Raw genomic sequence first — 21664 nt, 5'->3', positions numbered from 1 at the left:
AAAGGAAAATTTACTATAGCAACATACTATACTCGGAAAAAAGGGGTCGGGCTTATAGCTTCCATTAGTTGTTAAAGTACAAGATAGATTCAGAAAATACGGAACTTTGGCAAGATGGGTTGGCATCAAAACATGCTATCTTTTTAATTAATACTACAAACCATATATGACGTAGAACACAGTGCAAAACCTATTCAGAATCTTTCAAAAGAGAGAAGAACAAAATATTTTACGTCAGGTTTTGTTTAATTGCAAATAACAGGAGTAATGAGAGAAGTAAAGGAATGCCACTTACTAGTCTAGGATAAAAAATTACACTTCCGAGATAGAAGAAAGAACGCGCTACTTACGACAAGACGGGAGATGGCTGTATTAACAGTGCTCCTAAATATTACCATTATTGGAACAAGCAGATACATGTAAGGGTCTTGGACAGCTCTGATTTAATGCATACCGAACAGCAACACAAAAACCAACGAGAATATCAAAAATAGTATAAGTAACCGAAGGTACAATTCTAGACAAAATGTCGGAAAAGATCTTGAAACACATGCAGCACAAGTAGGGCAGAAAAACACAGAGAGAGATTTCCAATGTGAAAAGTACGGAAGCCCATATAGAATATATCAAGAATATTTTTGAATTCGATATAACGAATTGTCGATTTTTTTATAACGAATTTAATTCATTAAAACAAATTTGTTGATTCCGTTATAACGAATTCAAAAATTTGTTATAACAATTAAATTCGTTATAACAAATTCTAAAACTTAACGAATTAAATTTGTTAAAAACGAATTCTTAAGTTTGTTTTAACGAATGAAATTCGTTAAAACGAATTCGACAAATCGATATATCAAATTCATATATATTTTTCTATAGGCCATGATTACTGAATTTGATTAAATGAATTTGATTCGTTATAACAAACCTAAGAATTTGTTCAAAGGAATTTAATTTGTTATAACAAATTTTAGAATTTGTTTAAAGGAATTTAATCTGTTGTAATAAATTTTTGAATTCGTTGTAACAAATTATACAAATCGGTTATAACAAATTCAATTCGTATTACGAATTCAAGAAATTGTTATAACGAATTTAATTCGTTATAGCAAATTCGACAATTCTTTATATCGATTTCAAAAATATTCTTTGATAGGTCTAATGGGCTTCCGTAGAAAAGAGGGGTTAAGTAAGAAAAAAAATTGCAGCGGTTAGCAAATGAATGGAGAAAAACAGTGGGGAAAGAAATAAGGCGAAGCCTGAGAGGGCTCTTTAAAGAAGAAATAATTGCAAATACACTCAAGCAACAGGAATTCAGCTATGAAGAGGACCGGACATGTGACAAACCCCAGAAGATTTTATTTTTCCATGCGAGATTATATATGGACAGATGCTAATATCAAAAGAAGAAATCGAGTAAGACTTAAAACATGAAGATCCCAACTGCTAGAAGATGGTACAAGTCAAAATGAGCACATTATTGCTAATCCAGTGAGTCGATAAAAGAAGTTATTCTGGGACAGCGTAAAGTCATTAGTACCATCAGAACAAGGATGACTGCACTTAAGGACATGCGAAAATTGCGACAAAATAAACTTTCAAAACAAGCATTTTTCTTTTCATTGCAAGAATGGCCAACATCCAATCTGCAACTTTATGTAATTACGTTTAATAAAAGTGTGTATTTACGAAGTTCGAATCTGTTTTCAAAGGCAGGGGTCATCACAGTTTCTTGAATCTCCGTACGATAATGAGGACGCCCACTTTTTTACTGACTTTATACATAGTCAGCGCATGTTTGTCTATTGTTCTCCGTTTCACAGCAGTTGTATATTTGCATAAATAATAATGTGTCAAAAGGAGATTAATAGACAAACATGCGCTCATGGTTAAAAAGAGAAAAAAACTGCTTCTTCTTACATTCGCTCTCTGTGTTGTAACCAAGGATTGTGACATGTTGAATATTATAATTAACCGCGTGATGTCCTACCTCAGGTAACTTTGTGAATACTAAATTCCGTCACGTGACTTGTAAGGTAGCATGTTTTGTGCTAACTAGGACATTGTGTTCGAACACGTTAAGTCATCTGGCATGGATATACAATGCTTTAATTACATTGACGTGCTCATATTGTTAGTTTCGTTTTGAAACCTTTGTCAGAAGTCTATTTGTGCCATATGGAATGGAGAGGGAGATTGGAAAGAGTGATCACGTTCTTTTTTCAAACATGTCATTGTTATTTATCAAGTCTAATTTTAGACCCATATTTACAATGTTAGCTCCACCTCTCATGCATATCTAATGTTCAATCAAGGGCAGGTAAGTGTAAATTCATTATATTTGGAAAGCACTAAGGACAAAAAACATTGAATCATTTTATTGTATCACAGTCTAAAATCATTTTGAGATTTAAATTTGGTTCCAAATTGGCAGGATTCTTTCATAAACATACAAAAGTGAATTAAGGTTTAGATATAAAAGCAACAGAAGCAACCGAAAAAGACCCAAAAACAGGCGTTAAGTGCAGTTATCCTTTATCAGAGAGTGCAGAAAAGTACGGAGTACTATTAATACTCAAAACAAAGCTGTCGGAATATTATGGTGTAAAGATCAGTAGGTTTGTAGAAGCACTGAAGCAGATGGGACATCATGGTCAATACTTAGTACTGTCAAAAAGCTCTTAGTAGTGAGACAGGCATTACCTCGGGAAGGTAAATGTTTGATAACAAATAAAAAGAAAAGATTAGAAAATATGAATACATATGTGTAAGTACAGGGAAAGTATATCAAAAACATAGAAATTCACTTTTGCATTGTGTTGTAAATGGTGTCTTGCATAGTTCCTTGGAGGGCCTTCAGCATCCTACAGGTACTGAATTGAATGGATGAAAGGAACCTAGCTGCAGCTCTCTGGTTGCAAAAAATCGGACAGATAAACCAGAGAGATACAGATCCAAGCTTTGTAAAAACCTCCGACTGACGGCGACTTTTTTTTTTTAAATACATTGTATCCATTAATTAACCATATATTTTACTTCGATTCTAAATACTTTATTTTCCTTTCAGCGGTTCCATACTCAAGAATATTAAGTATGATAATGTCCACGTGTTCGTTCTTCGAAGTACAATGCATTTCTCTTAGACCAATGTTGAGTAAGAATTTTGTTCTGGTCTTATAGGGTAGGCTTTCCCCTCTAAAATTTTTCTCTCCGGATTAATTTTACAATTTCCCATGAGTTAAAATTTTGGGTTGAGACTCAATGATTTGAACTACTTACTTTAAGATTTCATGCTAAATTCGACAATTCTAGAGTATTTCCATGAAATATCAGTTGACTTTCATAAAAACGTTTTGCCACAATATTGTCAATATAATTTAAGCAATGATAAAAGAGGGAAAATCCTACTTTGAGAAAGAGTAAGGGGGAATTTGGCTTTAGTGTGAGATTTCCACTCAGGGGAAAAGCCTACTCCATAGTACAGATTTCGGGGGGAAAGCTGGGTATGAGGGAAATCCTACTCTACAACATGTCCATGGGATTGTTGTTTGGTGAAATAATTTTTTTTCTTGCTCTGTAGTGTCTCCTTCTTGCCACAATTAAGTCGCGTACTGAATAAAGAACGATTCGAAAATTATCAGCAGATGTAGAAGGGATTCAATTCCTTATTTAACCAGAAGTCTCTGTCGAGAATGTAGCTGTACTGTTTTATTACTAAAAAAATGTAGAGAAAGGTAGCACTTGGATTAAAGACTATGGCAACAGCCATAAATAAGATAATGATCCTTGGTTTAGTCTCATTCTGGGTCAAGTTTAATTGCAATTGGACAAAAACTATATTAGGAGTAACATTTTGGAAGAATTTTACAAATATTTCTATTTTTAGGTCATCTGAGTCACTCAGGTACGGAAGCCCATTTGGGACCTATCAAAGATATTTTTGAATTCGATATACATGTAAAGAATTGTCGAATTTGTTATAACAAACGAATTCTAAAACTTTTTATATCGAATTAAATCGTTTAAACAAATTCTAAAATTTGTTATAACAAATAAAATTCGTTAAAACGAATTCTACAAATCATTATATAGAATTCATATATATTTTTCTATAGGCCCCGGTTGTTGAATTTGATTAAATGGATTTAATTTGTTATAACAAATTTTAGAATTTGTTTAAATGAATTTAATTTGTTAAAACAAGTTTTAAAATTCGTTTAAACGAATTTAATTCGTTATAACAAATTTTTGATTCGTTATAACGAATTCAATAAATTTGTTATATCGAATTAAATTCGTTATAACGAATTCAAAGAAATTGTTATAACGAATTAAATTCGTTATAACAAATTCGACAATTCGTTATATCGAATTCAAAAATATTTTTTGATAGGTCCTAAATGGGCTTCCGTACTCAGGTGACCTGTTGCTATCTGTTTTCGTCCGTCGTCGTGCGTCATCTGTCGGTCGTAAACTTTTGAACATTTTCAGCTTCTCTTGTACCACTGAACCAATTTCAACCAATTTTGGCATATATCATCAATGGGTGAAGGGGTACAAAAATTGTAAATTTAATGGTCCCTTCCCCCCCCCCCCCCCCCGGGGCCTGAGGGTTGGAGCTAAAACCATCAAAATTAGTTTTATCTTTAAAAATCTTCTTCTTTACTCCTTGACATCAAGCAGCCAAATTGTTGGCATGATTTTAATAAGCATTGAACCCTCAATCAAAATTATGAAATTCATGGCCCCAGGGTCTGGGGTTCTTGAGTTAGGGTGATGCTATAATGATAACATAGTGAAAATGCATAAATTCTTTAAAAATCTTCTTCTCTCCCCCTCTATATAAACTACGTAGGTGTATGGTTATGATGATCAAGGGTGCCTCTTCCAAAATTTTGAAATTTGTGGCTCCAGGGTGAGGAGGGGGCTCCATTGATTGTATATTGACAGTGCATATTTCTTTGAAAATCTTCTTCTTTGCTCCTATGTATTAAGCAGATAAATCGAGTTTATAATTATAATGAGCAGGACCCCTCTTCTAAAATGGTGAATATCTTGGCCCCTGGGTCAGGAATTCTGGTGTTAGGGTGGGGCTCTATTGATTACATAGTGAAAATGCTTAAATTCTTTAAAAATCTTCTTCTCTCCCCCTGTATATAAAGCAGATAATGTAGGTGTATGGTTATGATGATCAAATGTGCCTCTTCCAAAATTGTAAAATCTGTTGCCCCAGGATGAGGGGTATTGCATGAATGGGAGGCTCTATTGAATACATAGTGAAAGGGCATATTTTTTTGAAAATCTTCTTCTCTGCTCTTAGGTATTTAACAGATAAAGCAAGTCTATAGTTATGATGAGCAAGGGCCCCTCTTCCAAAATTGTGAATATTTTGGCCCCTGGGTCAGGGGTTCTGATGTGAGGGCAGGGCTCTTTTGATTATCTAGTGAAATTGCCCATGGGTATTTAGCAGATAAACTAGGTGCATGGTTATGATGATCGAAGATGGCTCTTCCAAAATTGTGAAAGTTGTGGCCCCAGGGTCGGGGGTTCATGTGGGAGTGTTTGGTCTATTGAATATATAATTGAAATGCATTTTTTTTTATTTTGAAAATCTTCTCTGCCCCTGGTTATTTAGCAGAAAAACTAATTACATGGTTGTGATGAGCAAGGATGTCTTTTCAGAAAATTTGAAAGTCATAACCCCGGGGTCAGGGATTGTGGTATTAAGGTCAAGATCTAGTAAATGACTTTAGACTAACTTTTTGGTGCTAGATCCATTATGACGTCATAATCAATTTTAACTTTCTTTTTCCCGTACTTTATGGCTCTAATAGAATTATGTAGAAAATAAGGTATTTTCATGGAATTCAACTTGAAATCTTATGAAAAGTAATCCCGATACCTATATTAAATTTGATATTATTTTAAAGAAGAGGCCGAGAACATATAAATTACCGTTTTCTGAGAGACTGTAGGCAATCTGGATACATTTATTTTGTCTGATATGGAAAAAACTCCCATATTCATGACTGTTTTGCTTAATTTTTCATTGAAAATGACAGTTAAAATATGATTTTTCATCTTGTTTACCCACAAATTATGCCCCGAAACATCTTATTTGACTGAGCTATATTATAAAGCATCATTAAAGGAATTTATTTCTCAAATTTGAGAAATCTGTAGGCACCTTTCATTTACTAGATCTTTACCTTAAGGTGAGGCTCTTTTGAATATATATAGTAGAAATGCATTTTTTTTGAAAATCTTCTTCTCTGTCCATTGTTATTAAAGAAACATACTACTAAGTGCATGGTTATGATGAGCAAGGGTGCCTCTTCCAAAATTGTGAATATCTTGGCCAGGGGCTCTGGTATAAGAATTAGGGTGGGGCTATATTCAATATATAGTGAAAAACGATTATATCTTTGAAAATCTTTTCTGCTCCTGGGCACCTAGGAGGCAAACAGAGTATATAAAGTTGTAATAAGCAAGGGTGTAATTACCAGATTTTGAAATTCTGTACCCTTTGGTCAATTTTTTAATTTCTACTAAAAGAAGTTATTCCCCTTTGTTATTCGCCTATGATAGTTTATCACTGTACATAATGTGATTGAAAAGGTCAATTGAATTAAAGAATTATACAAGAAATTTTATAATATTTAATACAAAAGTATTTTTCATAGATTTAAAGTTTAGGAAGACTTTTAAATAATAGATAAATGAAAATGGTACAAAAACTGTATATTTGTACATTATATAATCTTCAAAGACTAAGAGAACCATGGCAACACTTTAACAAAATCAAAAACCAGTACACAGAATTATGTAATTTAATAATGTGTACCAAGTTATTCAGAAATCGGACTGAAACTATAGGAGGAGTAGCGTTTTGAAAGAATTTCAGAGAATTATGTATTTTGGTGTAGTTTACTTTTGTACCAAGTTATATTGTAATGAGATTAAAACAGTATGAGGTGAAGCATTTTGAAAGAATTTCACAGAAATTTCTATTTTTAGTAACCTTAGCAACATCGTTCATCGAAATCAAAAAACGATACAAAGAAATATGTTGCTTAGTGTAGACTACTCGTGTACCAAGTTATATTAAAATTGGATGAAAACTGTAGGAGGAGTGGCATTTTGAAAGAATTTCACAGAAATATATATTTTGAGAAAGAATGGCAATCCTTTCAGAGAAATAAAAAAAAAACAATGCACAGAATTATGTATCTTAGTGTAGTCTACTTGTGTACCAAGTTATATTGAAATTGGACTAAAGCTGTAGGAGGAGTAGCATTTTGAAAGAATTTCACAGAAAATTCTATTTTTTAGTAACCATGGCAACACCGTTCATCGAAATAAAGAACCGATACACAGTGTAGTCTACTTGTGTACAAGTAGATCTAAAAATTTAAAGATTATACAGGAACAACTTAATAACTTAATGGTTTGGCAAATTGTTTTTATTATAAAAGTAACAAAATAAATTCTTGGTAGAACTTTAACAAAGCTAGAATATCAAAATATACACTATTCACGAACAATGAGAGTATTTATGATGTGCAGTCAGTAAAGTCAATATCTAATTACACTCTCAAGGTAAAATTACACTCTCTCAGCTCTCACCTGCGTTTACACTTTTGTCTGCTGTTGAGTACAACTTTCTGATAATGAAGACAAAAACCATGTACTGCACATTAATCTTCGTTGTTTGATACAGATAATATATTCCATCAGAGATTTAATTACCCACAGTGACCATTGTTGCTACATAATTATACTCAGTCTTTTGCATTCAGGAGAGAATTAATGAGGCATGTATTTTTTTTAAACGATATATTTTTTTTACTTTTTTTCTTATTTATACATAATTTTCTCACAGAAAAGTGAATAGGGCAGCAGGCATATATAGCCTATATTGGCTCTCTCCCTACATCAAGGTCAAGGTGAATACACACGAAAAGTATAATATATAATACAAATTTTTTAAACAAACATTGTAGAAAAAGAAACAAGAAAAGACAAGTAAAATACAGAGAAGTACCATTTAAGAAATATTAACAAAAGTTACGTATATAACGGTGTTTAAATAAAACCCTTTGTTTCCGCTTTATATGCATGTACTGCGTCAAATATTTGAATCCATGACCCGAACTACCATATTATAATGATAATTCAAGTTTAGAGATATGATTACAGTCAATAATATTTTGGATTGTAAATGTTTGAAAAAGTACAGAAGGTGTATATTTTGGACAAGCTGAAAAGTATACATATTTTCTTTGTGAGGATACAACGTAAACGTATGCAGGACATGTCTGATAAAATGGAGTTTGATACTTAAGTTATTAAATAAAAATAATTTATCTATTTAAGTAACAGAAATAAATATACTTAACTAAATGTTAGGACTATGTATACAATAAAAATCACTCCACACTAAAAAATGTACAATACAATCATTCCATATAAGTACAATATACTAAAAAAAAGGTAACAAGATTCAATAGACATTCCATACTTGCAAAGGGCAATAAGATATAATAATTTCATACCAGCAGATTGATCATTCAATCAATACTGGCAAAGGGCAATAGAGTAGATCAATCATTCCATACTAGCAAAGGGTAATAAGATAGAATGATCATTCCATACTACAAATTAAAGGTAATGAAATAGTATGATCATTTCATACTAGCAAAGGGGAAAAGATCGTACGAAAATACCATAGTAGCAAAGCCATTGCATAGTATCATGCCAAACTAACAAAGGCAAGATACCATACTAGCAAAGGCAACAAAACGGTATAATATATAGTCCAAAGATATCTATATCATTCTATACTATATTATTTTAAATATATACATGTATAGTGTGTAATTGATAACATACTACAATTGTTTTAATACTTCTACTACTATAAGTATCTGGGGACAAGAAGATGGTATACAGTGTATAATCATTCTAAATGGTTCTATTGTCATTAAGATAGCACCAGTTCTAAAGGGACCAAGATAATCGTACAATGATCAGTCCTTACTAGAGTGGACATACAGTTCATTTTACATGTACTTCTGAAAGAAGCGGTATAGCAATTGGATATTGGAAACTAATCTACATGTACTTTTGTACATAGCAGCCATCTAATCACATGTATACTTTTAGGGTTAGTAACTTGCTGACAAGTGTACTATTTTTCCATATACATAACATTTCTAAAACAACAAGTTTTCTCTAAAAATACAAATATCAACATAAAATAAAAAGATGAACATCTTTTAGATTTGTATCACAAACACGCTTAATATCCCGATACAAACTTTACAAACACGCTTAGTATCCCGATATAAGCTTTACAAACACGCTTACTGTCCCAATACAACTTTACAAACACGCTTGATATCCTGATACAAGCTTTACAAATACATTTACATGTAGTATCCCAGTACAAGCTTTACAAACACGATTAATATCCCGATACAACAAGCTTTACAAACGCGCTTAGTATCCCGATGCAAGTTTTACAAACACGCTTAATATCCCGATACAAGCTTTATAAACACGCTTAATATCCAGATACAACAAGCTTTAAAAACACGCTTAGTACATTGTATCCCGATGCAAGTTTTACAAACACGCTTAATATCCCGATGCAAGTTTTACAAACACGCTTAATATCCCGATACAAGCTTTACAAACACGCTTAATATCCAGATACAAGATTTACAAAAACGCTTAGTATCCCGATACAAGTTTTAATTCATATCGATGTTTATATACATGTAAATGATTATCACAAAGTGCTTATTAGAAAACAGTGTGAGAATACTACACAAATACTAATAAAAGCATAATAAATTTCATATAATAAAATCTTCGTCAACATCTTCAGATAACAACTTTAACCTACCGGATGAATCCTTAGATTTCAATTTATCCTGACGAAACCATGAAAAGCGCGTAGTATAGTTACAGCATTTATTTGAACCCCTACAGCATTTACTCGACCCAAAACAACTTTTTGTTTGGCAACACCGGCAACATTTGGTACAAAAATAGACACTCATGGCAATAATGATAAGAAGGAAAACTCCTGCAAATATGGCTACAGTGACGTAATGAAAAGGCAGCGGGCAGTTACACGTATGGTGATTATTATAACCATTGTTACACTGCCAATTCTTAATCCTAGGACCGTGATGGTGCTGAGTCAACCAAAATTTATCAATGGTTGTGTTAAGGTTTACAGATACTTGCTCGAACAAGAGATGGGTCTCGTTGACCACCGTTAATCGCCCGTAGGAATGGCTACTTCTCGTATCAGCTCTAAAGGCAGACCAAGGCTCTGAAAGTAAATGTTTTCAAAATGTTATATAAAAAAAACACATTCAAATTGTACTCTGAAAGGTTTTATATAACAGAACTTACATGTATATCTTTAAATACTAGACAGTAACTCTCTGATTTTTTTTCAACGTTTTTGGTCATTAAGTCTTTCTTGGCAAAATTCTAGATGCTGGACTTTTATTTTTGAACATCCTTGCCAAAAAGAAAAATCATGTTCAGATGTTGACTGTTTCTGTGAACTTTTTCATTACCAGAGGGAAATGAAACTTTTTTACAATTATATAGTTTACATCCACAAATATAACGTTATGAAAGTCTTACTGGGTTCTCCCATATAGTCCACATTCTCCCCACACCCAGCGGCCCCTGATATCACGTGGACAGGTGCTTCTGGGTCTACATAACTCTTGGCTGTCACCTCATAATCGTACACCGGCCAAAGACGCTCGTACGAGTGTTCGTGCGCTTGTAAAACAAGATCCACACCTTGGGCATAAAAAAGATCTTCTAGTCTAATTGAATGGAAAAACATTCGAGAATTAGAAAATATTATCTTACAGTTGTGTGATATGACATCGAAGTTTATACAATAAATGTCAAGTATTAAAGACAATGAATGTTAATTCTTTATGCCTTTATAACCCTTCCTTAATACATTCAGTTTGGACATTATGACTTGAAGCATTTTCTGCAAAGTTTTAAATGGCTATTTTATTCCAAAATGCTAAATGGGTAACGAAACCCTTTCTTTAACATCCTTTCTGATCTTCGTGATTCACGGAGAACTGTTTAACTTATGGTGGAAAAGTTGCAGAAGTGATTATTGTTAACAGTGAAATCATATTTCAAAATACTTGATGTTTACATTAACCATATCGATTTATCTCGTCTTTTAGCTTTAATTATGTGACATCCAATATATCTTTTATATTATTTTGATTATTCGATTGAACCTTTCTTTGGTCATGATACTGTATTGAAAACCTTGTATCAGTACTCTCTCACATGATCACACAAAGAATATAAACGTGTTGTTAGGGACGGAGGTGATTTTTAATTAACGTTTTGACATCTTTGTAGATTCTGTCGAAGCGGTACGCCACACTATTATTAGGGCACTTGGTATTTTTCCTTGCTGCTTTTGTGGTATGTGTACTTTTATATCTTGTTGCAGGCTTACGGAATGCTGTAATTTATATCAAGTTAATATCTAATAAAAAATTAAATAATGTGTAAAATACGGAAATCCAAATCGATGGTTCACCGGGTGCATTCGTACATTCATGAACAAAAATGAGATTGTTGCCTAATGGAATAATTTGCCTCAACACCCTCAAGTGCGGGAACCTAGGATTATAGATAATAACCATAATTTCCGATAACAAAGCAAACCATGGGAAACTTTGATTAATGAGAAAAATGAAGATTCAATTGAATTACATTTCTGTAGTTTTTAGAATGAAGAAAGTTCAATCTTCCAGTTCACCCATCTGCACAGCTATCTTTCTCATGGGAACACATTTCGCCAAAAATAAATTTTAATACTTTCGAGTGGTTGAGATACCTGTCGCGATTCTTACATTGTATCTGCACCGTACAAAGTAATATTGTATAATGGAAAAAAAAATAAAAGCAACTAATTATTTGGAGTGGATGTACATTCATGAAAAAAAAACATGCGTATATGGACACTCAAATCCAAGTATAATGCCTCTTATAAAACAATTTTAAAACTTTAATTCACACAAATGAAATACAGAAATTTACAGCAGAAAATTGATACGACTTGACAGTTTTTGTCTGTATGATAATTGCGCATTGCCAACATGTCAGTTTTTATTATATATCTTGCTTCCTTATATTGTAATATTAACACAGAATTTGATGATGGTTGTGCTTACTGGAAACTACATTTTCCCCGATAGCTACGACTTTAATTGGGTTGTACTAACACTGTCAGCACAGTCAATCTGACTTAAGGTCTGACGACACGTTGCTTGAATATCATTTAATTCATTGAATAGATAAATGTATGCTTTAATGACAATAAAAGGCATTCTAAAGTGTTCTGAATATCCTTCCATTCAATGATCACGACTTTGCAATGTTTTCTTATAATTAATTAATCCTTATTATGGTTGTAGCAAAAGTTTTATGCCATTGGCACTTATCTAGTGAACTTGATCTTGAAAATTTATGTCCCAAGTCCGAACGCGAACAAGCGTAGCTTGTCATGTATACAACATTTGATATCTAACATACTAGTAGTTATACCACAGATAATAGTAGCCTGATTTCATCAGAGCCCAATATAAACCATAGCTTAGTATGAACAAATATAATGAACCTTAGAATAGAAAAGAACTAAATATCAAACAGATGCAGTATTATTAGATATTAACATATAAATCTACAGGAATTAACTAGCTTCACATAAACTTGGCTAAAAATATTGAACTTACCCATATTTGACCCAGTAGCCTAGGATTCGCCCAGTACAGTCATCAATGTTTTTGTTTGAGCAGTACATTGGGCGATGGCCCATGGCAATGACCCAGGGTCTGTTATGACGATTCTGGTTGGCCTTTTTCAAATCCTCTAACAACCAGTTATATTGCTTGCAAACATAATCTTGATTGTCAACAAAAAAGACTTCAGTTGAATAGCTATCAAGAAAAATAAAAATATACATGTTTCATTGCACAATATAAGTCCATAGTAGCAATCTACAATTTTGTTAATGACGAAGCTGAAATAATATTGCGTATTGCGTACAAAATTTATTTCGCAAAACTTTGACTAGAAACAGGCCCGTAGAACGCGAGATGAGTGTGGGGGCAGCCCCCTTTTTCTAAGTATTTAATAGTATTTTGTTATAGTTAATTTTCCTTTAGATGCTGCCCCCCCCCCCCTACCTACATACTTTTTCTGCTGTAAGGTCGAGCACTTGCAAATTCTAGGATTTTGATAGTCAATTAGTTTTTTTTTCTTGTCAGATAATTTTGGGAAGTTAAAGTTAAAGCCCCCCCCCCCCCCGCACACACGCAAACTTTTTTGGTCATTTTTTGCTTTTTTTTAAATTGCTCCCCCCTCCCCACTTTTGAAACTGTTGCTACGGGCTTGAGAAAAGACAATAATGGGTGAAATTATTATAAAAAGATTGTTTTTTGTTATTAATATCACAAAAAACATCTTCTGAATAAACAAGTATAGCAAAGCAATGAATCAGAAAGAAGAATCAAACCTTGACTGTTTAATAAATTCAATACATATGTTACAAATAAGAAAAGGATTATCTTGATCTTCAATTTTTAACAAAATACGATGGTCTCCACCAATTTTTTAAGGCATATCTTGCTCAATAGTCATTAAATTATAAATCAGTTGGTAGATCTATTAATGTTTTTACCTAATAAAATGGACGGGGCCTATGTCGACACTGTACCAGAGTCGGTCGTAACGCATCGGCCAATCAGCGTGCGGCATAGAGAACCTGACACGGTAGTGATGCATGTCCTTCTCCAGTTCTGTCACAAAGATATTATTTGGTTTCAAAAGCAGTGAATATATATTTGATATTACGTTTTTAAAGCTGTTCATATAGTTTATAACGGGCATGGTACTTTTCATCTTCCGAAGTCAAGGGATTCTGATGTAGCGGAGTGGATCAGAAACCCTTGACTTGGGAAGATGGGTACTTTTATCTTTCATTGTATATATTAAATGGAAAATTAATGAATGTTTTGTGCCAGAATAATTCTCCCACACGGTTCAAATTTCTTTTGATCAGTAGAGACTTTTACACCACAACACATTTCAGATACACAGATGGAAGTTATCCTTAAGTCACTTAAAGCAAAAAAAAAAAAAAAAATTTAAATAGCGCTCGTCATAATGTTATCCGATAGCACATGTTTAATTCTGGAGACTTTTGTCTACATTAAAGCTATGGATTTCTTCGTGTTGTATAGAGATTATATTTGACGATTACTGACAATGTCGCCTCGGAAGGCACACTGGGAAGTTTTCACTCCAGACAATCTTCCAGGAACAGATTACAACATGACTTGCTATTTGCTAGTATTCCTTCAACTTTTTAATAATTAGCTCTCCTATATTTTGACTACTTTAGCATTTTCAAGGTAACTAGCAAAGATTATCTCGATAATAGTCAAGTTTTATCTGTGAGTAATGTAAGCTTAAATATTGATAATAATTAACTTAAAAATATAACTTGAATTGATTTAACGTGGTGGTTAAAAATCTACTGCATTTACATGCTCACTGGAATAATCAATCTTGACTGTCATAAATCCTTAACCCACAAAACAATGGCTACTTCGAATTTGAAATCATCTTCCTATTATAAGACTGTTCCTTCCGGTTTAAGAAGTAACTATCTAATATGATGTTTTCCGGTGTCTAATAACCTCTCAAAGCAATGTTAGATCATGATGAACTAATTCAACAATACGCATATCCTGAGTATTATTTCATTCTAGATTCTGATTAAGATTGTCTTGATCAGATGTTTCTTTAAAGAACGCTCAAACTGCAATTGCGATCCACTCTAAAACTTCAGTTAACAATAATTACTGTGCTGACACTTTTCTGTCAGTTAAGAAACAAAAAATGCCATAAAACTTTGATTTTAAAAATAATGTACATTTAGTAGGGAATATTTTACTTGGGTGAATTTTTCAAACGTCATTTCTTAAATGTTATTTTATTTTGTATATCTTTAGAAGTTTAACTTCAAGAATGATATCGCGCAAGAAATTCATATAAACTATGGGCTACAGCTAGATATCTGGCCAAAACTGATATCCGAGTTGATCATATTCCTCTAACTTTTATCGTATATTTTATTTAACTTGGATATATAATTAACAATACCATAGTATTTTATAACTGATTCTTTTTTAAAATTCTATAACATATTTAAAGAATGTAATTTTTTGTCTATCTGATGATATAGTATATATAGTCACTTTTGAAAGAATAGGAAAACAAACAAACGTGAGTATTCATAACTTTAGATTAATTAACAACTTTTTCTTCATTAAGACAGATTTATTGTCTAGTGACAACTAAATACAGTTCAACTTCGTTATCTCGAACATCCATATTTTAAATACAAGGGATATGTCGAAGTGAGCAACCACTTTTTCTTTACCTTTTTTACCCTCATTATCTCGAATCCTCGGATATATCGAAGTTTAAGCTTGGTCTAGTCGAGTTCGAAATAATGAGGTTCGACTGAAAATTAACCATTAATGAATCATTTTGTAATCTTAATCCTTGCAATTTCAGTAAAAACACCGCTAGACTTTCAGTAAACAAAACAGAGAAAAAACTGCCCTTTATTTTGCAATGGACTTTGTACATATACTTAAATCCTAGAATTATTTAATTACTCATGTATTTCAATAATTAAGAAACACTGACCATGATTGCCCGGGGCTGTCATGTATGGAATTCTCGCTGCTATATCTTGTAACTGACGCATAAAATCGTCCCCTACCTGCAAATACATGTAGGCAATTTGACATCTCAAAAGATTTTTTTCTTATATGTACCATGTTTGAATTAAAGCTACAACTATGTTTTTTTTAAAATGCACACCTTCCCACCGTTAGAATGTAGATCGTATCCAAAGTCACCAATATGCCATACTGCATCATAGGAATTCTTTGTAATGTCATCCAGTAGAGCGGGGAATGTAGGGATACCACCCACTGCTCCAAGATCACCATACAAGAGAAAACTGGCTTCTCTTTTCTACAATATGATGGGAAAACTGAGGATATGACATGATCGGTAGAAGCTTCTGCAGTCCAGTCCAGAATCAAATTTTGTGAATTCTGAATTGACATACAAACCCAGAAGCCATTTTCTCCATAATTTTCTTATTATCTTATTTTCTTTATTATCGATAGGTAAATACGAAACATGAAACATGTTTTTATTGAAAGACGAATAATAATCGTGATTTTTTTATGAGTATATAAAGAGAGTATATATCCTTTTTCTCTATAACCAACAATTTCATATTTTTTATGTTTTCCCCCTCTCAATCCCAGCAGTTTTTGCACAAGAGGCCCATGGGCCTTGACGTCACCTGAGTATCATGGGTTTCTTAGGCCATGACCCCTTTGGTCCCATCCGAAAATGGCCTGGGCTTGAGTGATGAAAATTTTGCAGCTTGGTGAGGACTTTATAAGCATTCTCAAAATTCATGCAGATTGTCTTCTAAAGTTCAGGAGCAAAGAAGAAATGGAATTTTTAGCGAGACGCAAATTTAACGATTTGTTTTTCAAAAACGTATGATTTTTCACAGAAATTTTAGCGATTTTATATCGTCAGGAAAAGTAAGTCCGTCTACCTGATCAATACATAGCTAGGGCTCACAGCGGGTGTGACTGGTCGACAGGGGATGCTTACTTCCCTAAGTCATCAGATCCTACCTCCGGTATTTCCAGGGGTCCCTGTTCTTTTGTTTACTAGATTTTCACCTTTTACCTCTTACCTCCAAACATAATAAATTATTCATGATATTCAATTTAAGTGACCTCAACACTCTCGTTAATATTGAATCCTCGCTAAAAATAATTTGCTAATACGGTATACTGTGTATGTCTCAAATGGAGAAAAATTTTATCTTGTTAATTTTGAACTAACTAGGTGGAGGTAAATGCAAAATTTACAACATGATAATTTACCGTTTCGCTATCTGGAGTCTTGAAAGAAAATACCGAACTGTTTGTCTTCTCTCCATTCTGCTGGGAACAATGGACCTGATAGAAGTATCGTCTGCCAGGGGAAAGTCCCTGAAGAACAACCATATACATGATGTTGCAGAATATTAAAAGATTGCAAAGTATTCTATAATAGGCTTCGCAAAATCATCATGTAAAAATATGACTCTATATATGGCCCAGTACGTACTATATAGCCCAAGAAATCACATAAACATTTAATAATTAAAAAATTCTTACCCAAAGCTCAGCTCTGTGAATTATTTTCAATGCATTCCAATTGTCTAAATTTAATGTCGATATTTCACTGTTGGACTTATTGATCATGTGAAAGGCTGAAGAACCGAAGACCACGTGACATGTGATGTGTGATTTGCAAGACCACATGACCACAATGATATCCGAACGGTCGCCAAAGCTAATGTGAATCTGTTCTGGCACATCAACTGCAAAGGCACCTGTCGAAATAAATGCAATAAGCCATTGTAAGAGAATTTAAAATGCCCTTAACAAGAGTGATTTCACTTGTATATGGAATATGCAATAGAAAGGGGTCTTATGTTTTGTGCTTCTATAGAAAGATTTTGTTCATATTGCCATGATGCTCTAATTAAAATCTGCTTCCATGTGTGTGCTAGCGTTTTGCGCTTGTAAAGATAATTGAGTGCGATGTAAATTTCCGGGCTTAAATCGTCTGGACCTTTTTCGGTGTGATAATGCATGCTTTTTACATCAGGACAAGTTTTTAACATCTTAATTGGCTTTGAAACATCAAAAGTTGTTTATGTTTCTGCCTAAGGGGGAAACCAAAAAAATCAATACACATTTCTGTTACATCAGCTTTCCTCGTGCAAGGTTTTCTGTTCTTTCAAATATTTGTGTGCTTTGAAAGATCGAGGGAAATTTTAACACGACTCGTGTTAGTTTATCGTGATAAAAGGGACTCAGGTCAGATTCAGCATAAAAGAAATTAATAACGATATTTTCAGTTATTTACTCGTTTTGAAAAATTGTAAAACCTTAATATTAATCTAGGTCTACATTGTCTAGTAGAGTTAAATAATTTTGAAATATTATTTAAGAACAGCTGGCTTTTCTCAACCAAAGCCATTTTTTCATTGAAACTTGCATCTGACTAACCATACATAAATTTTTACAGCTTTAGGGGTCACCTGTCAATGAATGACATTGTAAGGTACACGTGTACTCGGTCGATCCTGCAGGGTATGATAAGGTAAACAAACTAAAGACCAAATCACATTTTATAGACTTGAAAACGACATTACATTCACCATTTAGGAAATAAAAGCAGATTTCAAAATTTGAAATATTATATTGTAAATCATTTTAGCTTCGATTTGCTTTGATTGTCGAAAATGAACAAAATTTATGGCAACAATTTAAATTGATTGAATTTGCAAAAAAAAAAAAAAAAAAAAAAAAAAAAAAAAAAAAAAAAAACACACACACACACACACACACACAAAGAAAAAGTTAAACATAAAATAGACTACATGATGTAAATTCATGTATTAGTGTCTAACAGATTTTGTAATATTTTCATGGTCCCTTTACCTTCAAAAAGTTTGCAAACCTTATACTGCAGTACATGTGTAAGGGCTTGATTTAAAAAGAATGCTGTGGAGAAGGCTTCCAAAGCTTAAGGTCCACGAGAATCAAAAGTGAAACGATAATTAATTATAAAGCTCTACTATAGCAGATCTAGAGGACGTATTATGGAATTTTATATGAAAAAGACGCAGTTTTGCAGGTGTTGAGTCTCATTTTATAATATTGAATGAAAAGAAAGCTATTGTCATTAGTAGCTGCTTTGACATAAACGAGAATGTATTTTTTTTTTTTTTCAAAACCATCCGTTTTAAAAAATATTTTTAAAGAAAATATCAAGGGATCTTCAGTTGATTTAAGGGTCAATTTAACTACACGAGTTTATAACCTTCCACTTATGTAATGAAGCAATTTTTCTAACAGCGTAATTAAACGTATTGCAAATAGGAAATACAAGAAAGAAATGTTCATCAAGAGGTGTATTCTGGCTCAGTGTCTTTACTTGGAAATTTCCTGTTTGTAATGAGTAAATGTATATACAGCAAAAAATCCCCTCGATAGCATAAAGGGGATGCTCCGGAAGCCGGGACGAGTAAACATGAGCAGCTGAATATCATCAGGAAACTATATCCTCAGACTCTCCCGGGTTACGAATCATAATCTTTTTCTTAAAATTAGAGAGATTGTATACTGAAACACCAAGTTAACCTAACGGTGGTTGGTAAGAAATATTATTCACGTGGTTTTGACTGCATAGTAGTGCAAGAAACATAAGCACGTTTTTCGTAATTTACCAGCATATACAATCATCGGAGGTTTTATCATAAAATTACTCGTTTCAAATCATTTTTCCACAGAAATCTATATAAAATGACAGATTATTTAGTATGATATGCTAGTAATACTATATAATGAGGCCTGATTGCTCTAATCGACGTCTTGATGAATGGCACTCGTTTGGTGACAGATGAATTTTACATCGCTCTTCTTACTGCTTGCACTAAATACGAATTCAAATTCCTTGCGATTTGGGAAAATGATCATATTTAAGCATAATTTTTACCGCTTTATCTATATTTTATAAGAAAAAAAATAATATATGGTAAATAATACATAAATGTCTTCGTACAGAGGTATGTACAAGTAGAAGTGGGCATTCTCGGTAGAAAACTGTAGGTTATTAATGTAATTTAGGTTTATGTAGAACAAGTAAACAGTGAATTGTCATCAATAATTGAAATCGAGTGTTAATTAAAGCAATAGATCTCCAACAGTGTGTAAGAACTCATGTCGGCTATTAAGTGTAACATACGAGGCCTTCTGCGACACCTGCCAGGGACACCAATTGCGTAAATGAGCAAACAGCATTTATCTATTGATTTTATACATAAATTTGTCAGTCTTACACAAAATTACATAAATAAAAAGATGAGGTACAGAGCGGAGATGCCAGACTGATAACTATATGTTTCTCACGACTAGGAACATTCGGGTTGAATTAGGATGTACATTTGTATGTAAAAAAAAAAAATTATAAAAGCCTCTTTTTTTTTAACTTAAATATGCAATTTTTTTTTTACTTTTTTTAAAATAGACTTATTTTCCCCTTTCATATTGAGAACAGTAATCATTTTCGTGAAAAAAGAAGCTTATTAAGATTCGGGTAAGCAATAGCGACTAATAATATTTTTTCCGTTAAAGTTCATATAAAAAAAGATTTTTTTCGATTTCGGAAAAAAATAATAATAATGATAATAATAATAATAAATAAATAAAATAAAATAAAAGAACAGTCATGTTTTATCTAATCTACATCGCAAACATAAGCTTGCTCGATTACAAAATTTACTTTGTTTCCCCAGAGAATTACGATTATTTCTTTACAATATCCGTTTAAATACATACATGTAACTAACTGACAGGAAAGCTTTCAGAAATGATTTTTAAATTAGTCATTATAAGTAACAATCTTTCCGTGTCCTTGTTACATATATTGTATATCACAATACTCTGATAAAAGCATGGAAAATTAAATCAATAATATTTACCATATAAAAATCTTCCAGAAGACAATTGATAATGTCATTTGCAACACATGACCAGCAAAATTTAGAAACTCACCTAGTAAAAACATTCCAAAAATTATGAAAATATTCATTGTCATTAGGAAGGTTTTTAACACTCGCACTTCTCTATGTCCACCAGTCTTACCGTGGTATCACGGATAGGAAGTAAAAACATGAATGAGGCAGCACGGCGACTTGACATCGATTACGCTGTCGGTATCCGTGTACACGAGAAAACATTACGCCGAGGACAGGGTCTTACGTTTATAGTACATATCTACGAGTACAGATCATTTTGATAGACATTTTTTGTAACAAAAGTTCAGCCTCATGTAATAACACTTTTTAAATAGTTACAATGTGTGAGATCACCTTTCTTTCATTCAATCTTTATTTCCTCCATTGAAGATTTGATAAACAAACAACAATTACAACACATCTACATCAATGAAAAAATATATATTTTAAAAAAAAGAAACAAAAAAGAGAAAGAAAAAATGCGGCATGTACAATTTGCTTATATACTCTATATGAAAACATAAAACATCTCATGTGTGTGTGTATCATACACATCATCGTGGTAAGTGGCTATACGTATAGATACTACGAACATTTTAACATGAATTTCTTTTTGTCTAAAACTTGGTCATGGGTACCTCTAAGAACAGATAGGTAAAAATTGCATTCATTTAATGTGACAAAATAGCTCTAATTTCGATTTTTTTTTGTTTTGTATTTTTGTTTTTTTTTTTTTTGTTTGTTTGTTTTGTTTTGTTTTTGTTTTGTTTTGGGGTTTTTTTTTGGGGGGGGGGGGTGTTGTGTTTTTTTTTTATTATTTGTTTTATTTAATTATTACTTATTTATTTATTTCATTTTATTATTATTATTATTATTTTTTTTTTTTTTTGAAAAGTTTGTGTT

General features: G+C 32.6%; 1 protein-coding gene across 1 annotated transcript; it reads right to left on the bottom strand.

Moving 5' to 3' along the window:
* Positions 1-9830: 9830 nt before the first annotated feature.
* On the bottom strand, positions 9831-20869 carry LOC133205201 (acid phosphatase type 7-like). Its single transcript, XM_061340960.1, has 9 exons — positions 20799-20869; positions 17349-17566; positions 17073-17180; positions 15976-16131; positions 15799-15874; positions 13760-13877; positions 12813-13016; positions 10672-10862; positions 9831-10348 (listed from the first exon to the last, which is right to left on the bottom strand). Exons 1-9 carry the CDS (start codon positions 20839-20841, stop codon positions 9864-9866), a joined length of 1599 nt encoding a protein of 532 aa, XP_061196944.1. The 5' UTR covers positions 20842-20869; the 3' UTR covers positions 9831-9863.
* Between the last annotated feature and the right edge of the window lie 795 nt (positions 20870-21664).

Source organism: Saccostrea echinata, unplaced genomic scaffold (assembly GCF_033153115.1).
Source record: "Saccostrea echinata isolate AGI-Se365-2 ecotype Australia unplaced genomic scaffold, CSIRO_AGI_Sech_v1 ptg000054l, whole genome shotgun sequence".
In the NCBI taxonomy this organism is placed as follows: Eukaryota; Metazoa; Mollusca; class Bivalvia; order Ostreida; family Ostreidae; genus Saccostrea; species Saccostrea echinata.
This window is presented reverse-complemented; position numbering and strand designations above follow the sequence as displayed.